Source organism: Channa argus, chromosome 17 (genome assembly GCF_033026475.1).
Source record: "Channa argus isolate prfri chromosome 17, Channa argus male v1.0, whole genome shotgun sequence".
Classification (NCBI taxonomy): Eukaryota; Metazoa; Chordata; class Actinopteri; order Anabantiformes; family Channidae; genus Channa; species Channa argus.
Window position 1 is genome coordinate 19,191,475 of NC_090213.1, and position 22,939 is coordinate 19,214,413.

General features: G+C 40.6%; 2 protein-coding genes across 4 annotated transcripts in view; one reads left to right on the plus strand and one right to left on the minus strand.

Annotated features, from left to right (window-relative positions):
- Positions 1-1,668: 1,668 nt before the first annotated feature.
- On the plus strand, positions 1,669-6,724 carry zfp36l1b (zinc finger protein 36, C3H type-like 1b). 2 transcript variants are annotated; one of them, XM_067481666.1, is made up of 2 exons: positions 1,669-1,851; positions 2,896-6,724. In XM_067481666.1, the coding sequence occupies exons 1-2, from the start codon at positions 1,798-1,800 to the stop codon at positions 3,916-3,918; spliced, it is 1,077 nt and encodes a 358-aa protein (XP_067337767.1). In that variant the 5' UTR covers positions 1,669-1,797; the 3' UTR covers positions 3,919-6,724. The 2 variants fall into 2 exon arrangements, with proteins under 2 accessions (XP_067337767.1, XP_067337768.1); XM_067481667.1 differs by lacking the exon at positions 1,669-1,851 and adding an exon at positions 2,186-2,582.
- The window catches only part of rad51b (RAD51 paralog B), a 52,058-nt gene continuing 34,656 nt past the window's right edge, over positions 5,538-22,939 (minus strand). Inside the window, exons 10-11 of one of the 2 annotated variants that reach the window (XM_067481664.1) lie at positions 14,445-14,556; positions 5,538-13,018 (exon numbers count right to left, since the gene is read on the minus strand). In XM_067481664.1, the coding sequence (XP_067337765.1) occupies positions 14,462-14,556 (95 nt within the window). In that variant the 3' untranslated portion in view covers positions 5,538-13,018; positions 14,445-14,461. The remainder of the gene's footprint in view (positions 13,019-14,444; positions 14,557-22,939) is intronic. The other variant, XM_067481665.1, reaches the window with a different exon arrangement.

Sequence of the window (22,939 nt, forward strand, 5' to 3'; positions counted from 1 at the left end):
ATTTTGGAATAATAAAGATAAACAACTAACTGTTACTTACTCTTTTTAAGGCAATCAACACGTTTCAACGAGTAAATCAGATTGCTGTTCAAGTAATCACAACTCAGACATTCACAGTCGCAGGAAATTCAACTTAAGTAATAAGTGTGTTGTTTGGAATACAGTTCACAGTATATTCAACTTGAAATTACTTTGTTCTTTGAAAAATTAATTCTGAGTGATCCATACCGAGTTGCAAGTAAACCTAAAGTAAATTCTTACGTACTGTACACTGATATGTGAATAAAATAGTAAGTGTACTAGACAATAATCATATGTAGGTACATATAAATAAAATTCCTATTCCAGTTTACTTCTTCTTTTTAAGGTATTTGGTTTGCATGGTTTTTTAAACTAAGGTTAATTAATAAAAATCTACATTGTGGATCAACATATGTGATTTGGTAGCTATTTCCTGTTTGCCATTGTAGTCTCAAGATGTATCTTCTCCTAAAATTAACAATTTCCCGCTATTATCCACTACTTCCTGCCAACGTTGGTAATCTTACTCTGGAGATGCTGCAGACTTAATTCTGTTTATTCAAAAAAAAAAAAAAAAAAGAGAGGAATGAAACTACGGAGGCCCAAATGAGACGGCAACAAATAAATAAACAAACTAATAAATACATGTCTGTAATTAAATTATGTATGAGCCAACAAGATTTTTCTCTGTATTTGTTCTACTTTTGTTTTTCCTATAGTCACACCGTGTCTTGAAAGATTAATTAAATGAATAAGTGTATGTATAAGTGTATAAGCGTATGAATGACCTCACACAATTGCCTTTGTTTTTAAGTCTTTAAGGGTGACTGACTAGGAAGTTTGCCTAACCAGTATTTAAAGAAGCCACTGTTCGTGCATGAACATGGGCAAAAAGGTCGCAGTGTAAAAATGTTTGTGCAAACATGTTTTTTTTTTTACCGTGTTCTGTGGAATTATATTGTTGAAACGTAAAATTTGATAAATCTTTAGTGTTTTATCACATGACAACCTTTAGAGTGGGTAATTGTTGGACCACCAGCCTGCCTCTATTTTTTTTAATTCTCTTTGTCCTTTCGCCTTATCCCGTGACTTCAGGGTCACCACAGTGGATAATTTGTCTGCGTGATGATTTGGCACAGTTTTTACGCCGGATGCCGTTCTTGACGCAGCCCTCCCCAATTTCCACCGGGCTTGGGACTGGCCCTGCACGGCTGGGGATGGGGACAGGCTGTTGGGGGGTTCAGAGTCTTGCCCAGGGACACTTCGGCATGTGGTTGGGAGGAGCAGGGAGCGAACCTCCGACATTATGGGTGGTGGGCGGCCACTCTACCAATTGAGCCAGTGCTGTTGAGTAAGCCCGCCTCTTTAAATTAAAAGTTTTTGCCATAATTATGTATTTTTGTGTGAAATTATTTCTTATCTTTGACTCCATATCAGTCGCTTTTGGACCCCATATGAAGCTATTCGTCATTTAATGAAAACTCCCATGCAAACAAACATTCAGCCTGTTAGAGTTTTCTACGTGGCCTATGAAACGCTTATCCAGCACACGGAGAGCGCGCTGCGCGCGCTGTCCAGCGGGGGCGCTGTGGAGGAGCGCTCGTACTGAGACCGCCGATCTGCCCCGCCCACCCCGCAGACATGGCTGCTGGCCGCTGAAAAGGAACTGCGCAGCGCCGCAGCACGGCAGAGGAGGTGTATCACGGGGTACAGGGTACAGAAACTTGGACTAACTGCTGGAAAATTACTAGCAGCCCATATTCTTTATCAGGAAACATGACAGCGACGGTCATTTCTCCTTTTCAGGAATACAGAGAAGTCTGTCACAAGGTAACTGATGCCTCTCGGTGGAAAACGGCCGAACGAGTTTCCTTTCTAGAGAGAACATGCTAACGTTAGCTTAGCCACTTTTGTTTCTGCAAGTTTGATAGGAAGTTTCTTTGGCTGTAGCTACTTGCATTATTTAGGACCAATCGCCGTGCATGTCCGTCGGACTCGTCCGCGTTTGTCGACTCACATCGTCTGTAAATAATCCGACGCCGAGTTCAAACAAAAATCGGTTCCGTTGGCGCAAAGCGGGTCAGTGTTCAGTAACGTGACTGTGTCGCAAAGAAATCTTAAAATGTACGCGAAGGCTCAGCAGCTTAACACTCAGTGTTGTTGTTTCTAAATAGTGTAATGGCTCTTTGTAACTGCAGCACACGTTAGCAATTTGATGGTAAATGTTAAATGGTGTTAACTATTAGCTTACTTCCTCAGTACCCGCAGTGTGTGAATGAACTTTGTGTTACATTACCTAACGTGTGTTAGGTCAACGACACTAATCGTAGTCGAGCTGTAAAGTAAGTTGCAATGTCGCCAACATCAGCGCTGCCTTTTTTTCCCCCCCTTTTTTAATTGGCTGCATGTTGTCTGGAGTTTGAGAAATCGAACTCGTGAGGTGTTGATTAACTTCTAGAACCCAACTGCTAACATTTCAAACTCTTCCTACTGATTCTTGTTCAGAAACCACTGTCTACTCAACCGACTTAACCTGCCACTTACAATCATTTGTCATAAAGGTAAATTTATATGTAAATTGGCTGTTACGGTGACGGTTTGAGCGCTTGTTTTCAACGTGTTCAAGGTGACTGAAACGTTATAGCTTAGTGTGGAGATAATAGGAACATAATCTTATCCATAGAAGAACCATAGGTCCAGTCTTGGCTTTGTGGAAGTAACAATAATAAGCATGTTTTTTACTAAATAGTTTTATTTATTTGGATACACTTGTATTTACAAATGGATTCTCTGTTTTTAACAGCTATAATATAATTGCTATGCCACAGGGGGACATGGAGGACTTATTGTACTGTCACATCTTTGTCTTCACAGAATAATAAGATGTTAAACTTCAGCAGTAACAACAGTCTTGACGGACCTCAGCTGGCATCTGTCCCATGCTCTGGTGCCAAACTCTCCTCCTGCACCCACACAGGGTCCCCGTTGGACAGGAGGGCTGCAGGGGTCCCCTCTCCAGACGGCTTGTTCCAACGCCGCCATTCAGTTAACCTCCTCAGTGCAAAGATCAGTCAGAACCAGTTTGTCAACGACCTTAAAACGGAGCCCTCAGTGTTGTTGTTTAGCAGCTGCAGTGGCAACAACAAGGAGAACCGTTTCCGTGAGCGCTCGTTCTCAGAGCTGGGAGACCGGCTGCGCCCCGGCAGTCAGGCATGCGTAGGTGGAACCAGCCAGGTCAACTCAAGCCGTTATAAGACAGAGCTGTGTCGGCCCTTTGAGGAGAACGGCACCTGCAAGTACGGTGATAAGTGCCAGTTCGCTCACGGCTTGCATGAGCTGCGAAGCCTGAGCCGTCACCCCAAGTATAAGACTGAGCTGTGCCGCACCTTCCACACTATCGGTTTCTGCCCATACGGCCCCCGCTGCCACTTCATTCACAATGCAGACGAACGCCGTGGGCCCCTTCCCCTGTCCGCTTTTAACAAGATGGAGCGCCCTCGGCTGCAGCACAGCTTCAGCTTTGCTGGCTTCTCCAGCTCCAGCCGCTCACAGAACAGCCCCACTTCGGTCACGCCTCCACCCATGTTTTCCCCTGAAGACCCGCCAGAATGGCAGAGCAGCCCTCTCACCTTTTCCAGCCAGGAGCTTGCCAACCTTTTTGGCCCAAGCTTGGGGCCCCCACTACTACCTGGACTTCAAATTACCACCCCGACTTCCCCAACCACCCCTTGCTTTTCCCAGCCCACAATCAAGAACCTCCCAAGCCCACCAGAATCTCTGTCTGACCAAGAGGGTTACCAGAGCAGCTTAGGCAGTCAGAGCGACCCTGAGTCCCCCCGCCTGGATGCCTCCCGCCGCCTCCCCATCTTCAGCAGACTCTCTGTCTCTGATGATTAACATGTCTGCATCCCTGGGCTTGTGATGGGAATGGTCTAAGGAGGGGGAGAGAAAAGAGAGCGGAAGATGAATATCCATTCACCTCCCTTACTCCCTCCTCCTCTCAGCCCTGTTTACAGGAGAAGCAGACTGCTCTGTGAATTGTTGTATCCAGTGATTCACATCGGAACATTACATGCCTTGTCTCATGGTTTTTTTTTTTGTTTTTTTTTTTGAGGATTGCCTTTCTTCTTCAAGGATCCTTGCCCCTTACCCTGCAAATCCAGATCAAGCCACTTTCCTAAAAAACAGTTTGTAAAGAAGAATCCTCTTTATGCACAGGCCCTGCACTGGTGCAATGGTGGGATGAATGTGAAAAATAGCTCAGAGTTCACATAAGGGATAGTTTAATATGATTGGGAGTGAGGTGTGTGTGTGTGTGTGTGTGTGTGTGTTCAGTACAGGTTGTGTACTGGTGTTCCACTTTTTAAAAGGATCATCACCTTAACTTGAGAAGGAGAATCTGAAGACAGATTACAACAGTGCCTCAGAGATTATACTTGCGAAGCCAATATTAGACTTTCTTTTTTATTTTTAATCATACAGCATTTTCTGTTTTCACTTGTGTTACGGTGGTTGTGCATTTGTAAGAGGCTGATTCGCAGATTGTTTTCCTTCAGTTAGGCTTTGGATTGCTGGTGCTATGTGCCTGGTTTCATTGAGCTGCTGATCACTTGTCAATTTCTTTTTTCTTTTTAAAATTTTAACAGCATTAAGTCTCTAAAGAATTCAACATGAAGTTGGAATTAAAGGGGGCATTTCAACCAAATTACAAGAAAACCAATCTAGTGACAAATGTAGTTTGTCTTTTCTTTATCCAATTCCCAGTGTTATATCTACATAAATCTGCAGCAGCATCTTTTCCCCGTCAGTCTCCCCGTCGTGATAGATCCACCTCCAGCTGTTCCTTCTGCACGTTGAGTAACACTGTGACAAGTGTTGCACTTTTAAAAAAAATTTGATCAGTGCCAACAATAACAAACACATGTTTGATATGTTGTCGTTTCACCAAATCAAAGTGCCAGCAGAACAAGTTAACCAGCTGTTTTAATTTACCACTTTTTTGTCTATGGAGTTAAAACTCTGCAGCAAATTTCTGATCATAAATCACCAGCTTTTCATTCCCCCCCCCAACAAATCCCCAAAGATCAGTTTTGTTAAGGTGATCAGTGTTGTTGAGGTGGCAGAGATGTCATCTCAGGTTCAGGTGACATCGGTCAGCTGCCTGAAATCAGATGAGCCTAAATCTTCCTGTTGTTTCCACCGCCTTTATTATTATCATCATTAACATTATTATTATTATTATTATGTTATGTTATTATTGTCTAGTTTATTTCCTAAAGCCTTCAGAGTGAGGGCTTTGGCTGTCACTGCTTATTTATCAAAATGTATTTATTGCTGATCTTAAGCATTTTTATTTTGTATTTATCTGGTTAATGAAACAATAGAATATATTTTCTTTTATGTTAAATTATGATCCTCTGTATTACTCACAAGATTGTGAAGACCCTTTTATGTTTCTTTTTTCACAGTTAATATATTATACTGCAATGACTTCTTTTTTTTTTTTTTTTTAACACTTGATTTATTTTGAAAGTGAATCTTAATTTAAAACAAAGTTCAGCATTAATATTTATTGTGTGCTCATCCCACGTTTTGGACTGCCGAGTGAGGTTTTCTGTCGCAGTCAATGCACAAACCCACTAAAAGTCGATCTCAATGCCCCAGTGCAGGCAGGACTAGAAACTTTTAGTGAGGGATGATGTTCTGCAGCTGCCATAATCAAGGTCAAATGATGGAAACAGCGACTACAGTAATTGCAAACTAATCAGGTAATAAGCTAGTGTGATATATTTGTTTAAGGTCTGGTCTCCGTAGCAGGTGGTTCTGGTTTATTGGGGTTTTTATAGCTAGTGTACACAACATCCGGCTTGTCCGCTCTACACACGTATTTTTGTTGTTGCAGCTCACATCTATAAATTCTAAAAATCACTGTGAATGTATATAAAAGACTATTGAATTACATTAATTTTAGGCCTTAAAACACCAATTGCTGTCAGATTGTGTACACAGAAAAGTTAGTGGTTCAGAGCATCCGAAAGTGACACCATTCATTTTTGCCTCACTGAATATGATTAAATGATTTAATAACTCCAAAATGTTTGAAAACAATTTTATGTAGAAACCCTGTTTACATCTTTCACCTGCTTTGTACAGAATGTCAAACATTCAGATCCAAATGACCCACGTTAACCACAGTGTGCAGGCCTCACACCTGCTACAGACCTGGGTAGCATCCTCTTTTGTTCTCTACAATGTAGACTGCCACAGTGTCTTAGCTGGATAAACTCTCATGTCATTATCAGCCACTAAATCAGTTTTTTTAGAAGCATTTTAAGCTCTTAATTTGAAAAGATTAATAGACGTGTGCCTATTTTTGCAGCATCACGCACAGACTTCCTAGCACTTTGAGTCATTATGATGATGATGATGATGTAAAGGTCATTATTGACCACTCGTTCCCATGAAGTGCCTATAAATACATTCCAGGTTTCCCACAGATTGTGCCTTCATATTTTTGTGTAACACAGCAGATGAAAGCCTAAAATGTATTCCTATAGGCTAGAGTATTAGCTAACATTGCAAGTTGAACTGTTGAATGTATTTTCCAGCAGCTGTTGCTGTCAATACACTATCACTTTGTCCATGGTTTATTTTGTAATGACAGATTGCAGTTAAAACCAATAAAACATGTATTTATACGGAATGGATGAGTTTGTCTTTTAACAAAGTTAATACGACGCTGCTGAGGTTCCAGGTTGTGACCTGAACAATTAGCTCTGCTGTAATTAGCTGGAAAAAGTGCTGCCAAGTTGTTTCAAAGCTTGGAATGTGTTTTACTTCCTTCCTCGCATTAATGTCACAACAAAATCCCTTTAAACATGTACAGACTCGAAAGTTAATGTATTATCCAGTACCAATTTTTTTGCTCTCATCTTCACGATTTGATTATGTAAAGGTTTGTCTCTGCACTAAACCGAGAACAGTAATAGTTAATTTTGGTTACTGATTATTTAACACAACGCACTTTCAAGATATCTATATGTGACATCCTGTTCCTCAGCTGTGGAGTCACACTGCTGCACAATTAGCGTCCCCAACCTACAAAATACCCACATACATGGTGGCCTTGTACAACTTCCCTTTAGATGGCAGAAGCCTGTGCTGATTGAGCAAGTAGAGGTTTAGTTCTCATGACGTTAAAGTTGTGATAAAATCTGCAGCTTGTTTATTGTGGTCTGGCTCATTGTCCAAAAAAAAAAAGTCCGATGTTTTGCATGTTTGTGTATATCAGATGAGGTTCATACTGGTGATTTAAAATGTGAATATGGTCACAGCAATAGTAGCTCATCAATGTGACCAATAGCCTCAGAAATTGGCATCATCAAGAGTCTGATATGAATCTAAGTGGTGTGAAGGATGTTTTTATGTCCCTTCTGCTGCTTCCCCCATGAGAAGGCAGTTATGTAATGTCAGTATTTCCTCTGCGAGCTCTTGTGTGGTATGTTGTTTGGAGTCCTTCCTGGTGGGGTGTGGTAGAGTGGAGTAGTTAATTCATTGGGAATGTGGCTGTTTATCTTGTCGCATGATAAAGAGTCAATCTGTGGTAAGATTGGATGAGAGGAGCAGACAGTGTGCTTCATAATAACGTCTTTCAATAGCAGGGTGATAAAAAAAAAAAAAAAAACATTCCATGACTGGTTGTATCCAATTTGCCATTTTCTCGAATGCTATGAAATCATGGATTTCTGTTGTCTGCATTCCAACAAGTCAACATTCTACAGACTTTGTTTTAGTATCTTGAATTAAGAATTGAAACTATTTCTATTCACTGTAAAACATAATTCCAGCAACAATATTACCTTTAACCTAGTGCATCATAGGGCTCGAACTCAATCTGCTCCATCCAGGCCTCCCTCTCCCTGCTCTGATACACTTCTACAACGTGCCACACTCCACCGAAATTACAATAAATAAAAATTCTCTAAACCTTACAAATTATATCAAGATAAACTGACTTCAAGAACGCATTTCTACTGTAATAAAAATATTTGAGTAGTTACATACTGTAGCTTTAAGGTAAATATTATGTTAATTTAACTTAAAATGTCTAGTTAGTCTAGTTATGTTGTTTTAACATATGACTTGCAATGATGACATGTGGGACATGTACTTCTTTATTCCAAAAAGTTGAAAATATTAAAAAAGAAATTGGCCATTAGTCATTAACTTACATTTAAAGTCATCTTGCCTGTAGTGAGGGCATTTACAGCTGGTGGGATTATTATTAACAGAATTTAAGCTTTAACTGAAGATTTCTTATCAGATACATGATATGAATGCCATAAACTATACTGTATACATGTTATACATTTAGTGAAAAGCATTATGGGACACTGTAGGAATTGTGACAAAGTGGGGCTGACAGATTACATTTGTCCACACAATTAAGATAACAGAGATTTGGTCCCAACAGTCCTTTCTGTCCTATCTATCAAATGACGCGTGTTTTTACATTTTGAAATGAGGAATTGGAAATGTGACAAGACCTGCTGGAGAGAAACGCAGTCTCTAAAGCTGCATCGTTCAGGTGTTCAGTTCGTATTAGTAATCTAAACTTTGCTTGTAAATGTAACAGCAACCTGTTCCTGTGCCTTAAAGTAGAAGCTGTAAGTGATTTGCCTTAACCAGTAATCTCAGGCCAATTTCCACCCAGAAAAGTAGCTGATTTGAAGCTCAGCTCTCAAGTAAAGACAAGCTTAGAGTTTCTGCTTTCCTTAAAAATACTCTGACCCCTGAAGCAAACAACATGTCTTGTGTTTCTTACCTCCCAGCTATAATCTAAGGCAGAGCCTTTGGTCTTACCGCTCTATCCGTCCCTGCTGTTTCTTTAACTCTGTCAGCTGTTACTGGAGCTGATGAGAAAATAAATGGGCAGAAATATCTGGAAACATTGGCAGGAAAGTTTTACTTTCAATACCCACTGAGAGGAAAACATCTGCATTGAATGAGACAAACCCAACTCTGAGCAAGACCCTTACCTCTTAAAGCTATGCATTGTTTGAGGTGAAGTATTTGCAGAAGAATATAGTTGTGACACACAATCATAACTGTAAAAAAAAAACACTGCATTTTAGATGGTGCCAAAATATGCAGATGTACACTGAGCAGCTGCATCCGGCACATGATCTGTCATGTTTGGACATCTATGAAACTCTTATAATAATGGAAAAGAATAAAGTCATTTGGTTCCCTGACTCCTTAAGAAGCAGTAATGACATTGATACTATTTTAGAACAGAATACACCAAAAGGCACATTATCAGAACCCCCCCCCAAAAAAGAAACCTGAACTAATCTCAACCGGTTAGTTCATGATGATGGATTTTAATTTATAAATAACAGTCAGACTTCAGAGAAAAAATGAAAATGTATGTGTTTAGCTCTTGGCTATGCTAGTAGCATATGCTAAGAAAATGTAAACCTTTTTCTTTTAACTGAGCTGCAGTTAAACTACTTTTAGACTGGTCCAACACTACAGATCAGCCCTAAAATATCCTTGTGAGAGCAGCCCCAGGTGTTAAGAAGCAGGCCATGAAATGATGAAGACATGAGTGATGTCATGACATGACTCACTGTGTCAATGCTGCAGGGAGGAGAGTAATGTCATTGTCACGGACTTTATAGCTTGTTTGGTTTCCTCCCAGCAGAATAAGACGAGGAGCCAACAGAGGCAGAATCTCCATAGTGAAAACACAGACTTTGCAGCCGGAGCCAAGAGGCACAAGCTCAGAGGACGTTTGAAGATAATATGACCGGCACAGGAAAAGACACACGGGGGAGGATGATTTCAAATAGCCCCCCCCCCCCCCCCCCCCAAAAAAAATTCTAGTGTATCTTCTGCTAACACCACACTTAACTGGGAACACAGTCCAGCTGCTCAGATGGGAGATTACTGACAAATAACACAGTGACATTTATACTGCTGCTGCTCCAAGGTTGCATGGACATATAGGCGTCAAGAGAAATGAAAAAGAAAAGAGAAACTGCAGGCTGAAGATAGAAGTGCTTTCTGTTTCCGTAGCCCATTGTCCTAAAATGGAGCTCATCATGGTTCCCTTTATCTTCCTAACAAAGTCATGAGGCCATTAGGCACCAAATCCATGCTGATATACAAAGAGGAGTGTCAAATAACACCCGGTAGCCACTTTATTATATATGCTTGTTGTAATCCAACAGCTGAGCCACACATCCTGGACAAAGATCACGTTTGGCTCTTACTGAAGCTGCCAGTGAGGCATTGTATGTTTCTGATATTCTATTCCCATGTCATGCTGGGCAAAATCTTCAAAACCCCTCAGTATAATGCCACTGCAAACTCCAAATATAACAATACATTTGCAGAACAGTAAGTTTGTCCTCGCAGGACACCTCTCTGACAGTGCTGAGGGCCAACCCGTGTTATCATGGTGATGACCCATATTCCTTGTCTTACATTAGGGCAGGGTCTCCACAGACTCTCACCTGACTGTGATCACATCGAACACCTGACTCTAATTTCCTCTACACGTGCTTTGATTGTCCTACAGGTTCAAATACTTTTCCACACATACACTTTTAAGGTCGGAACTTTTTCCCCCCAAAAAAGGAAAAACACTTCAAAACAACTCCCCAGGAACCTGAATATGTTACAGCACCTGTACACACACACACACACACACTAACAACCACAACCATAGGAAAAATTATAGCCGTTTCTACTGTGTATAATTAGGAAATATTAAACTACATCATTTATTGTGTTGCCAACACACTTTAACTGCACCATGTTGGTAAAGTCTAGAGTCTGAACGACTCTTTTGTTTGCCCAGGAGGACGGTCAACTGCACAGTGAAAGAGGAGAATCTGTGTATTCTTATGTGTGTGTATTCTCTGCATGAGGACTTTGCTCTGTGCACATCAGGCCTCGTGACTCCAGTTCCTCAATCATTGTTATGCCAGTTTTTCCAGACCGGGCTAATCTAACCAGCAGGAGTCTCGCTGCTCTGTGGGGACACTAAAGCAAATATGCACCAAAATACAGTAACAGTCATCGCTCATAAAAAAATACACACATTACAGCAAATTTAAGACAATATTTCGTCAATATGTTTTACATATTGACTTCCCAATTTAAACAAGACAATCGTTAGTTTGCTAATCGTGTGACTAACTGATGGCAGACTATGCTGCGTCTATCAGCTTCACTTCCCTCTGCCTTAAAAACAGGTGTAGCTCACAGGTAATTGAAGGGCATAAGATGAGCAGTTTGGTCACTTTGGACTTTCTGGGCCCCACTATGAGGTCAAGGAAAGGGGACACAGGTGAGACAGATGCCAGGTGACGTGCAAGCACATGTCAGCGCTCTAACTACAGCTGAGTGAGCTGGCTGTCTGTTAATTCCCTGCAGACTTAACCTGACCGTAACCATAACTACTACTTGCCTAACCCACAATGTGAGTGTGTAAACAACACACACACACACACAAAATACTCTTTTGCCTAAGACTGTGTGTGTGCATTTAATAGAGAGACAGAGAGAGAAAAAAAGCATGTGTCTAAGGAAATTTGAGGACAGGTAACAGCTTGGACACAGAAATACAGACACACACATACACACGCAAGCTGTATTTAAGCAACACACATTGACCTCAAGCTCCTGCAGCTGAACTGTGTGAACATGTCCTTTTGGTCAGAGGAACCAGGAGGAACCACCAGAAATAACACCATTGTTCAACTAATTGGCCAAGCTTTCCCTGAAGGCTCTTGTGCATGGGAACACAAGTCATGAGAACGGGCGCTATGGTGACAGCCCGTCCGAGCCTGTTAATAAGCTGAAGGAGTGATGGCTCATGTTCAGTCCTGAGCATGAGCAGCTGAGTGCTGAAACAGGCCTAGACACTTTCCTCTGACCTGTGTACAGGCCACCGCTGTAAAAAACTTCCCCCAAGTTTGCACAACACATCTGACCATGTCAGCAAGACGTCCATCTGGTACATCCTCGGTACGAGGTTATACAATGTTGTGCAACAGAATATCAGAAGACACACAGTGTTATTTCCACTGAAATTTCATTGTCGGAAATGTGCTTTTTAAAATCCCCACCCATTGAATGATATTAAGAAACTCGGGGGGAGATCACGATTGAAAAACAATGCCAAACTTTTGCTCCTCTCTCAAACTACCAAGCCCACATGTGGGCACACTTTGCGAATTCTCTGAGTCATCACCACAGGCCTGAATCCAAACCTCTGAATCACTGCTCACATTTTTAACTTCAGTAAACATGGTGAAATTAAACTACAATTGAACTTTGTGAGGCTGGCAGAAGTCCCAGTAACCGTAACTGTCAGTTGTGTGAAAAGAACAATAAATAGGCCGTGAAGAACTGTTTGCACAGACTGGGTTTGCATTGTTTCTGTGTGAAATGTTATCTTAGGTCATCCATAAATCTACAGTTTGGGCAGGCTTTTCTGAGGCCTGGTAAATGTAACGTTCACTGATCAGTGAAGTCAGCAGGGCTCATTGTCTGTAGACCACAATCATCGGAACAAAAAAAAAAAAATCAGCAGAACCTACTCAATAGTTGAGACAACGTTCAGGCTGGATAAATGTAGTGGACTCCCATAAAACCAGTGCAGTCATGAATGGCACTGAATCTGATATGTGCTCCATAATCCAATATCTGTCTAATTTTAATACATAATCGCTCCGTACAATTATTACACGATTTATGAGATAAATACAGCTGTGTCTCAATTCAGGGTCACTGATGTCACTGCAGCATAAGTCTCCGGCAAATGCAGCTGAGGAAAGGATTTCTTTTCCACGGACGCTTCCTTCATGGTCCAGCATATAGCAAGTATCGGTGCACATCAGAAATGAACAGAGTTTAAGGTGGATGCAGATACCGTCCCATTTTCGACCAGGGTCTCTGGAACCGACGGCCATCGTTTAGGCCCCTGAAGTAAGACACAGTGCACAGGGTTAAGATTCCAGGGTTAAAGATCCCCACAGATTTGTCCAAATAGCAAATTAATTATCATTTCAGGATATTTTGCTAACAACTATCAGCAATTTAAAATAATAATACACATTACTTTCACACAATGATAATGATCAGCAATAATCTTTGAATGACATTTGAAAAGGAAAGACAAACTCATGATTACGCTTTCATGGGATTTCCATTTTTTGTTTTTGCACACGCAAAGGTCATGTGTACAAAAATCATCATTCCCCATGTGACCATGACATTGTTGAATGTGCTGATCTTTCCAGCAGTCAGACTTTATGAAGCAGAAACTCCTGACATGTGCAGGAAGCTGCCTGTGTGCTGAGAATGTGAGCAAATGCCAACACATCACTTCTGTTATATTTTCAATTCTAAGTCTACGAGCAACTTCGTGCCACCTTTTAATACACTGTTCTTACATCTATAGACCAGTGTGGGGAGAGATCGCACAGAATCTCTACACTGTACATATGTGCACCTAAAACCAACAGTGATCTGTGGACAAAATCTCAGTCCACGTTATCTAAAAGCTTTAGTGAAGCTGAGGGTTTGACAAGCAAAATGCTCCTTTAAGTAAAACCTGTAGAACTGCTTTAACCTGTTAGGCTACTGATGAGCTGAATGCTGAGGCAACAAACATTCTTTTTCTGTCCATTTTTAAATTTACATTGGTGGAGTAAATCTGTTTACGCTGAATAATTAATAACATTTTGTAACCCAGATATTATTCTCTACAGTTGTAGAATATTAAATGGTCACGTTAAAGGACATGTTATAAACACAACAGTTTTTTTGCACACGTCTGGGGAAGAGTATAAAACAATTTGTAAACCTCTGAGACGCAATATCTGTGGAATAGAAGATGTGTGAAAGCACCTGGACTATTCTTCGAGGTGGCCGTCAGGACAAATGTAGTTAGGTGGCCTCAAAGGGTCTCAGTCAGAGAGGTGATCAGCAACTCAACCGGGGACTATAACAGAACTTTTAACCTCTGGAGAAGGACGCCCACGAAACATTTATCTCTAGTCTGATAAGAGACTATTAAGAAGAAAGAACTCTTTCTCCTAGATAAAAAAAAAAAAAAAACCTGAGTGGAAAGGAACTTATTACCAGCGTTCCAAAACAAAACAAATGACTTTGTGGAATTTCATCTTAAATCTGATCAAAATATGGACAGTGCAGCACAGTCAGTATATTGTCCATGTGCACAGTGCATTCAGTGCTTTATTTAACTTGGTGGCTTTTTTGATTTATGTAATTGATTTAAAAAGGCACCAACTCTGTTTTTCAGTTACTGCACCTCCAAAACGTCAGCCATTTAATGGTTTACAGCTTTAACAAACTATGACACAGACATGCACGCACACACTCACAGCAGTGTTTGGTCAGTTCAGTCCACAGGTCTGTAGGTAAATCCGGTGCGCACCTTGATTGGCTGGAGGCCTGGATCGGTGCCCTGATACAAGGTTTCCTGGCTGTCATTTTCTAGAGGAACACACAGAACACAGGGACACTCATTTGAACACGTCATCTATTAGGGTTCACTCAGGACAAACAAGATGTAGGTTATCTCCCTTCTTGAAATCAAAATGACACAGTCACGACGTTCGATTAACAACTCACATTCTATTAACTTCTCACTTTGAGGAGCAAACAGTCATGCTCATCAGCTTTTTCCAACTGAGAAGAGGCAACCAATATCAGTTTGTCAGCATGTCCCCAGCCTAGTTAAAAAACTAACCTTTGTGTTTATTTGAGCTATGAACAAACATTGGAGAAGGCGAAACTGCCAACAAAGCTCTGTAAAAAGTGCAAACCCTGCAAAAAAAGTATCTTGGGCATGAACTGAACTAACTCTGCCCCTATATATTTGGACTCAGTAAAGGCCGACTTTTTATAATTTGTGAATCAGTGCAGAATTGTAGATGATACTGATCACAATTACGAGACAAACTCGTCCCCAAACCTTAGATTTCACTGTATCTTAAATCCGATTTCAGCTGAATCTTTGATGGATCGGAGAGAGGCCTACAGAATTTCTCACTGTTACAGGCACTAGGCTATGTCTGCCAGTCTTTGTGCTAAGCAATGGGACCAATGACCCTTTTCCACTTAATTGTCCATAACCTCACATTACGACTACCCACCGAATTGTGAGCAGGTCCCACTTCTGCCACCAAGTCAGCCCTCACCTATCGTGGCATGGACTCCTCCGGACCTCTGGAGGTATCCTGTGGTATCTGGCACCAAGGCATTAGTAGCAGATCCTTGAACTTCTGCAATTTGCGACTTATTTTTACAGCACACCCTGCAGATACTCATTTGCATTGGAGAATTTGGAGGCCAAGTCAACACCTAAGATCATTGTTAAGGCCATTTTTGCAGTGGCAGGGTGCTTTAGCCTGCCGACATTAGGGAATAATGCTTCTGTGAAAGGATGTTCTTGGTCAGCATCCATGTTTAAGTAGGTGTTACATGACAAAGTAACACCAGCAGAACATTGTAAAAAGCATCACACTGCCTTCTTCTTATACTGCATCCTGATGCCATTTCTTTCCCAGGTAAGACACACACCACATGATGTACCATGCTGCTGCTTTTTCACAGTAGTTTCAGCTGTTTTTGCTTCATCTTCTCAAATTGTCAGCGGACTGATACGTACGTTTCATTAACCCAGTAAGATCAGGTCCCAGAGACAGAAAGTGAACTGAATGTAAAATGCCTCTTTTTAATCGTGGTCCAACAGGCTAATTGGTTAAAACACATTTTAAACCATAGATACTGTATTTAACCAGGTGGAGGAAACTGTTTCACTGACGATAAGCCGAACTTTGATTCCACAGATGCTGCAGTTCAGTGAATACGTCTTTGCATTACGAAAGTCCATTTGTCTGCCTGTCACATTGCTTAGTTTTCATTTGCTGACATAAAAATACAAAACATAAGAACGTCCATAGTTTGATTCTAAATGGATACATTTTAGTTTTAGTCTCCTTTTCCTCAAAAACCGTTGCCCATTAACTAATATTTTGAATACTTTTAAAGCCACAGTATGGTGAGAGCAAGAGTTTCTAAATGAACAGCATGGAAGCATGGAATTACCTTTTGAATTGCCCTAAGATGTTTGACAGTAAAAGCAAACATGTATCTGTAGCTATAAATTGATTATAGTAGGCTCATCATGCCAGACAAGTCGTTTTCTTTTAAAATTATTACAAACTACTGTAGTAAATCCTAATGTATCAGAATGACTGACTTGCCATAATTTCAGTATTGTTCGAAATGCATTGTTTTCTTAGTGGAGCACTTTGACTATTGCACTTGTAAAATGTAAATAATCTGCCAACTATTTTGAATTGAATAATAGAGTTAAATTGATGCTTGTAGTAGATAATATTTTTAGGTCAATATTTGCACTTTCACTTGAGTATGGAGTTTTTGTACTTTTACCACCTCCTCTGAGTAGTCTGCAGCTCCAAAATGTCCTACACTCTGAGTTGACACGCTGACCCTTTTCCTCCATGATATTATCAAGACCACACGTGGTGATGTTGTCTGTGTGATCAGTGTACATGTCTAAGCTAATGAGTTCATCTATGAGGTCAATCGGACATTTGTACAGAATGTTAACCAACTGCATGGACACATAACTAAGATATCATGTTTGCCAAAATGGAAGGGACATACAGACATGCAGTCATCAAGGAAGTATAAACGATCAGCTTTTATTTCGTTTTGTTTAAAATTCCTTCATGGTAAATAGTAACCAACCCTGTGGTTTGGACTGGAATAAAGATTGTCACAGTGAACTCTCATCTGGTTGTCCCTGACACATCTCCAGTGGACTCTTTTAGGTAATTACGTTCCTGGTATTTTGGCATCTGCAGTGATGTGTCTATAAGCTTATCCCTCTATAGGTAGTTTGACAACCTCTACACCAATACACTGAGACCGCAAACGATTCGTTCGTCTTTCATTCAAAGAACCAAAACACTTTAAAATAATTTCAAGGTTTCAAGACATAAAAATGATACGTCAGGACAGGCATGTAGAGTGACCTAACTGAAGAGGCAGATGAATTAAGGTCCTGCTGCATTTCCTTCTGTGTGTTTGCCTGCCATGAGTTTATGCTGTAAGCGAAATCGGCCAGAAAGAGAATAATCGTGCCCCTGTTTGCCGTGTGAAACTTAAGAGTGACCACAGAGTGAATAATGTTGGCCACGAGGGCAGGGGGAACTGGGGTGGGGGTAGGAAGCAGGGGAAGCCTATGGGAACACCAATATCCTCTTAGAATTAAATTGGCCATCCTGGCTTTGATTGCTCTGAGAGGAGGATTTAATTCTGGGCCATTTGCCCTCGTTTGCCCGACCAGACCACCCTCATCTACAACTTCCTACTCGCATTTCACCCGCATCCAACCACCACAGACACTTAACTGTCCTCTCTTTTCATGCTTAACAGCTGGGCAGTTGACACTGCAGTTGTTCAGAGCTATGGGAAGGAAACATCAGAAGAAAAGACTCTCTAGTGTGGTTCAAGTTTGGTTTTGGCAGGAATAATGGCCCAGAGATGCACCACTCATTGGACCCACCTGGGATCTAAGGGCCGTGACACACTAAGCCGACAGTCCGCTGTCGACCAGCGTCGGGGTTTCGATGAGCTTTTTTCACCTTAGTTTTTGTGGTGTGTCCCACATTGTTGGCACTAATTGAAGCCGTGTCAGCAGAATTTCAACCAATTCAGCATGTTGAATCAGCAGAGGTTTGTCAGTGAGCGAGACCCCTCTGATTGGCTGCACAGCACATCAGAAAAGACCAATAGTTTGCAACACCTGTTTATGTAGTAATTTACATTTACTCAATTAGAATTGAGAATAGTAAGTAAACGCTTTTGAAGTTGACATATCCGGGATCCCAGGTCTTCTGCTTTCCCCTCCTTTCATGCAGATGCACCCATATGTGCTAGTTGACCGTGGGCTGTGGTTTTTGCGGTGTGTTCAGGTGCCACTTTTTGTGCCCAGATATAGACGGCGTGACGTATAGTGACAGCAGTCATAGCAGCTAGTTCTGTTGATGGTGCATCTCTTTGCCCTAAGGGCCACAATACGCCTATAAAATTAATGAAAAGTCTTATGCCATAATTAGCATTGCACCATATAACAAGTGCTTATATTTTTAATCTCAGGTGATTTTTAAATCTGATCTTGCAGAATGTCTTGCTGCAGCAGTGCAACTACAACTAATGAAAGTGAATATAAAAAGTAGGGTGTGGTGATTAATAAATACACCATCAGTGAAGTAACTGTTGACACAGGGATATGATGAGCACATAAAATATTCATTTTGCATGTTGATTTTTCTCTCATACTGGCTATTTCCTTAAACATTGATCGAATGTTGCCGCATTGTTTTTAGTTTGCTCTTGTTTGCAAATGCACCTGGTTGTCCGCACGATGTTTCTCCAGAACCTGAAAGACAACTTGTGAAAGATCTAATTCTCATTGCAAACTACAAAGACTCATTTTCCACCACAACACCAACGACTTACATTGCCAAATACCAAACTGTCAGACATATGTTTGCACTGGATGTTGTGCCAAAGACAAGTTTCACTGGAGAGAAACCACAGTGCATCGCTTCACATTTACTTTTTTTTCCCCCTTTATTAACAGGCAGCTGACTTACAGGGACATGCCACAGTCCACAGTGCCACAGATACATTTTAGCCTCCTGTTCTGGAAGTGTCCTGCTTATCAATAGCTGCTCCCTAATGACTTTGAGTCCTATAAAATTTCCCAGAACTTATTTTGTTTTTAAATCAAAGAGAGAATCCTACTCTGAATCCCTTTCTTCCTGTGGTAACTGGACCTATCACACACCTAGATGCACCTGTAGATGGACTTCATTTTAGGAAAGTACAAATTAAGGTCCTTCTGGGGATGGTAGTATTTTTAGTTAGCCCAATTTTTATTCGCTGAGAAAAGTAATTCACATAATGGAGCAACACAACACTGTCTCAGGCACAAAATGAGACCGTAGCAAACAAATTATAGGTTTGAAAACACCCTGAGTAACAGGAGCTGCTGCCTCTCTTTGGCTTTTTGCTGACTCTGTTGATTAAACACTTATAACAGCAGCTCAGTGTGGAGTTCCGAGGTTGTTGGTAGTGAGCTTAAAATAACTAGTCCAATATTCACCCGTTAGGCTGTTTAACAATGACACTGCAGAATTTAAAATAATTTTGCATCACTGCGCTGCTTTACAAAAAGACAAACATTACACCAAAGTGACCCCATTGAATCACAGACAGACATCGAAAATCTACATCAAATATACACAGAAGGACACACTGATGTACAAAAGAGTTCATTAGCCTATAAGGATCAAGCTGAGCGACTCTAACATAGGTTTATATTGTGCATGCTTTTATTGTAGGCTGCTTGAAAAGAGTATTTAGTCTAGTTGTTATTTGTGTCTCTATCTATGAGCATAGTGTAGAAAGGAACACTGAACTTCAGACATTCACATAATCAGAAAGAAAAACTGAACAAAACTGTTCAGATATTCCTTCCTCGGCTGGATTCACTTCTCTGTCTCTAAGAGAACTTTGTAAAATCCCCCCCTGTATTTCCAACACACACATTACAGCTGGGTTAAATACTACCTGAAATCTACAGGAAACTGTAATAAAAAAACAAAAAAACAAAAAAGGAAAAAGCTTTCCCATCAGGTCAGTGACAGTAAACACATTCGACCTGATAAATACATCTAAATTAAAACAGAAACCCCAAACTTTAAAATATTTACACTGTTGACTAAGAGTGCTAAACATGTGACCTGCCACAATTATGACATATTTAGGACTAAAAGACAGATCGGCACTAAAAGATGTCTATAACACCAATGCTGATATCACTGTCATATCATCCACCCTTGATGTGTGCCTTAAAGATACCAACACATAGATAGGTGTAAGTGTAGAGCAGACAGGAAACATGAGGGAAGAGATGGTGCATCACATGCTATAAGGATGCGCAGCCAGATATTAATGCTGCAGTTATATGCCATGCACTCTAACTACTGGGATATCAGGACACTCTGACTTTTGCATTGCCAGTCCATTGCTACAGATACTAAATAATACAAACTGGGAACTAAAATCTTGCTGCATTTTCCTTTTGTTTGTGTTCTTGAATTTTTATGCCTTTTACAATTTGCAGCATGTCTTTAATGTTTTGATGCTGTGTGTTTTCTGTCATTAGGGGCTAATGTAGGTTACTTTAACAAGCTATAAAGTGAAAGTCAGGAAGGCAGCTGCCTCGGTCACTGATTAAACGAGAAATTCACACACTTTAGTTAATCAACTACTTTGTCACATCGCTGAATCCAATCTGCACAGCATTCTGCTTTTGTGGGTAAGTTTCTTCTCTGATAGAGGAGAGTTATATAAGAGTGAATGGTGCTACACAGCTAATCTGCTTTTATAGCTTTCTTGTTCAGGGACACTCTGGCTCTCTGTTCACTAAAAGCTCAGCATTGTAAAAACACATTTGCTGTGGGTCATAGGTCAAATTTCTATTCAAGACTGGGCCTTTAAGAAGTTGCATGTAGCATTATTTTTATCCAGGAATTTATCATTTCTGGTTTTACACATCACTTCTCAGGTGGACTGCTGTAATGATTATAGGCATGGCTCGCACGTTCATACTATTATTTTTATATTTTTAAGTTTGCTAAAAGAAATACATCACACACAGTGAATTTTAGGACCATCCCATGCTGATGGGCTGATTTTCAACTCTGAAAATCCTTAGATTGTTAAGAGTTCTTTCTGTCTTATCTCCCTTTTCACCACAGTGCTTATGTACAATTTCCACATTACAGCTGACACTGCACCAACAACCCGTCCATCCCACACTCCATTTAACCCTTACTTGTGAAAAGGACTCTGAGATACCTAAACTACTTCACTTGTGACGGCAACTCATATCCAGTCCTTCTGCGAATCACAACTTTTTCATGGTCTACAGGTGTAAAGTGTCCTCATGTTCCTCTGAGCTGTGTTGGTAGGGTTTCAGACTTCGGGAGAGAGACAAAAAATGGGTTTCAAAGAACCTTGATAGTCCATTTTGACCTACACAGCTTTAAATGTTAAATGGTAAATGTTCTGCACTTATATAGCGCTTTTCTACCTATTGGCACTCAAAGCGCTTTACACTGCTTCTTATTCACCCATTCACACACACATTTGTGTTGATTGGTGGATAACCGCTCTACCTTCCTGCGCCACAGTCGTCCCCAGAGCTACAGTGAGCTCCAACTGTGTGAGCCCACCTCCAGCAGAGAAACAACTAGTTTAAATTTATAGTTATGTAGCTACACACCAGTAATCTATTCAAACTTGGAGAGAGGCAAGTTTGAAATTACACAGATCATTAGTTTGGCAAATGGTACTTTAAATTCTGAATAACAAGTGACATGACCAAGGCCCATCCTGTTATACATATATTCCTTGATCCAAAAATTCTGCAGTGAAAATCAAAGAGGAGTTTACAAAGAGAGTGTAATGATAAAAAGTGTAATGATTGCCTGAAATTAAAACAGGAGAGACAGTGGGTGACAAATGAATACAAAATGGACAGAAAAGAACAGAGAGTCTCAAAAGGCAAGAGGAAGGCAGGGCAGAGTTAAGTATGGAGGAGAATAAATTAAAAGTGGCTCGTAATCACACAGCAGGAATGCAGTCAGTGTACAATGCTAAACACTCCCTAAGCCCTGGCTCCACTCCACTCTCAGCACAAAGCCCTCTTTGTTCTCCTGCTCTTGTAAAAAAAAAAAAAAAAAAAAAAAACTTTTCTACAGGTATTACACCTCCCAGATCCATTCTCATCTCTTTACTTTCTCTCTCTTCCCTCCACACTCAGGCTGGTCTTTGTTTTTCAGTTCCCCTGTTCATAGGATCTTTATCATCGCGTCACTTTTAGCATGCTGTTACTCAGAGAAATCCAAAATAAGCATGAGAGCAGACAAAACTGAAGTTACTAGATAGCTGACATGACAAGCAAGCACTCACTCAGAGTACCAGGGGGATAGCTGAAGTGACACAGGTGCTTTATTGGATTTTCAGGAATAACCTACAGTGGCGGGTTTAATGGCCATTTGTGTGACCTCTCACATGCGGTTAATGGAGTGTAACTATAATGCGCTTTCAGACCAGAGCAATTTTTGTTCCTTAAACTAAACCTGGAAGTTATTCCCCCCTTTTCCTTTGTTCGGATGACAGAAAGTATGAACCATAAAAAAACCTTTTTCCCTCATACGTCAGAGTAGGAACCGTTTTCATATGTCTAAGCTGAATGAGCAAAGGTGCAATTTCGCCCCTAAGCCTTCTGCTTTTAAGTTTGATTAATTTTTTCCTGCAAAAAAAAAATTCTGATTTAGATTAAGAAGATGTGATGAGCCTATCCAAACTGCAGATTTTCTATCAAAAATCAACAAAATATTCTAAGAAACTGCATTTTTATAGTATCTGCCATGCACCATTTGCTATAATACAATTTTTCTAATCTTCTTCTCTTTTTCTACATCTCTACTCGCTTTTACTGCAAATATATTATATATCAACTGGTTGTCATGCTCATGCTGCATGAGACCTTGATTAAAAACATCACCTACAACGTGACACACAGGTAAAAGTACAATATTTAAGGAATCCCGTTAACTCACGCTATGTGGATTTTTGTCTGAAAAAAGGAGAGGAGACGCTGAAAGCAGCGAGACTGACGGCTGAAAAAGATTCTCAGGAGGGTTTTGGAAATATTTTTGTTGAATTTTGCTTTAGATAATAAGATGACTGCAGTTCGAATGGT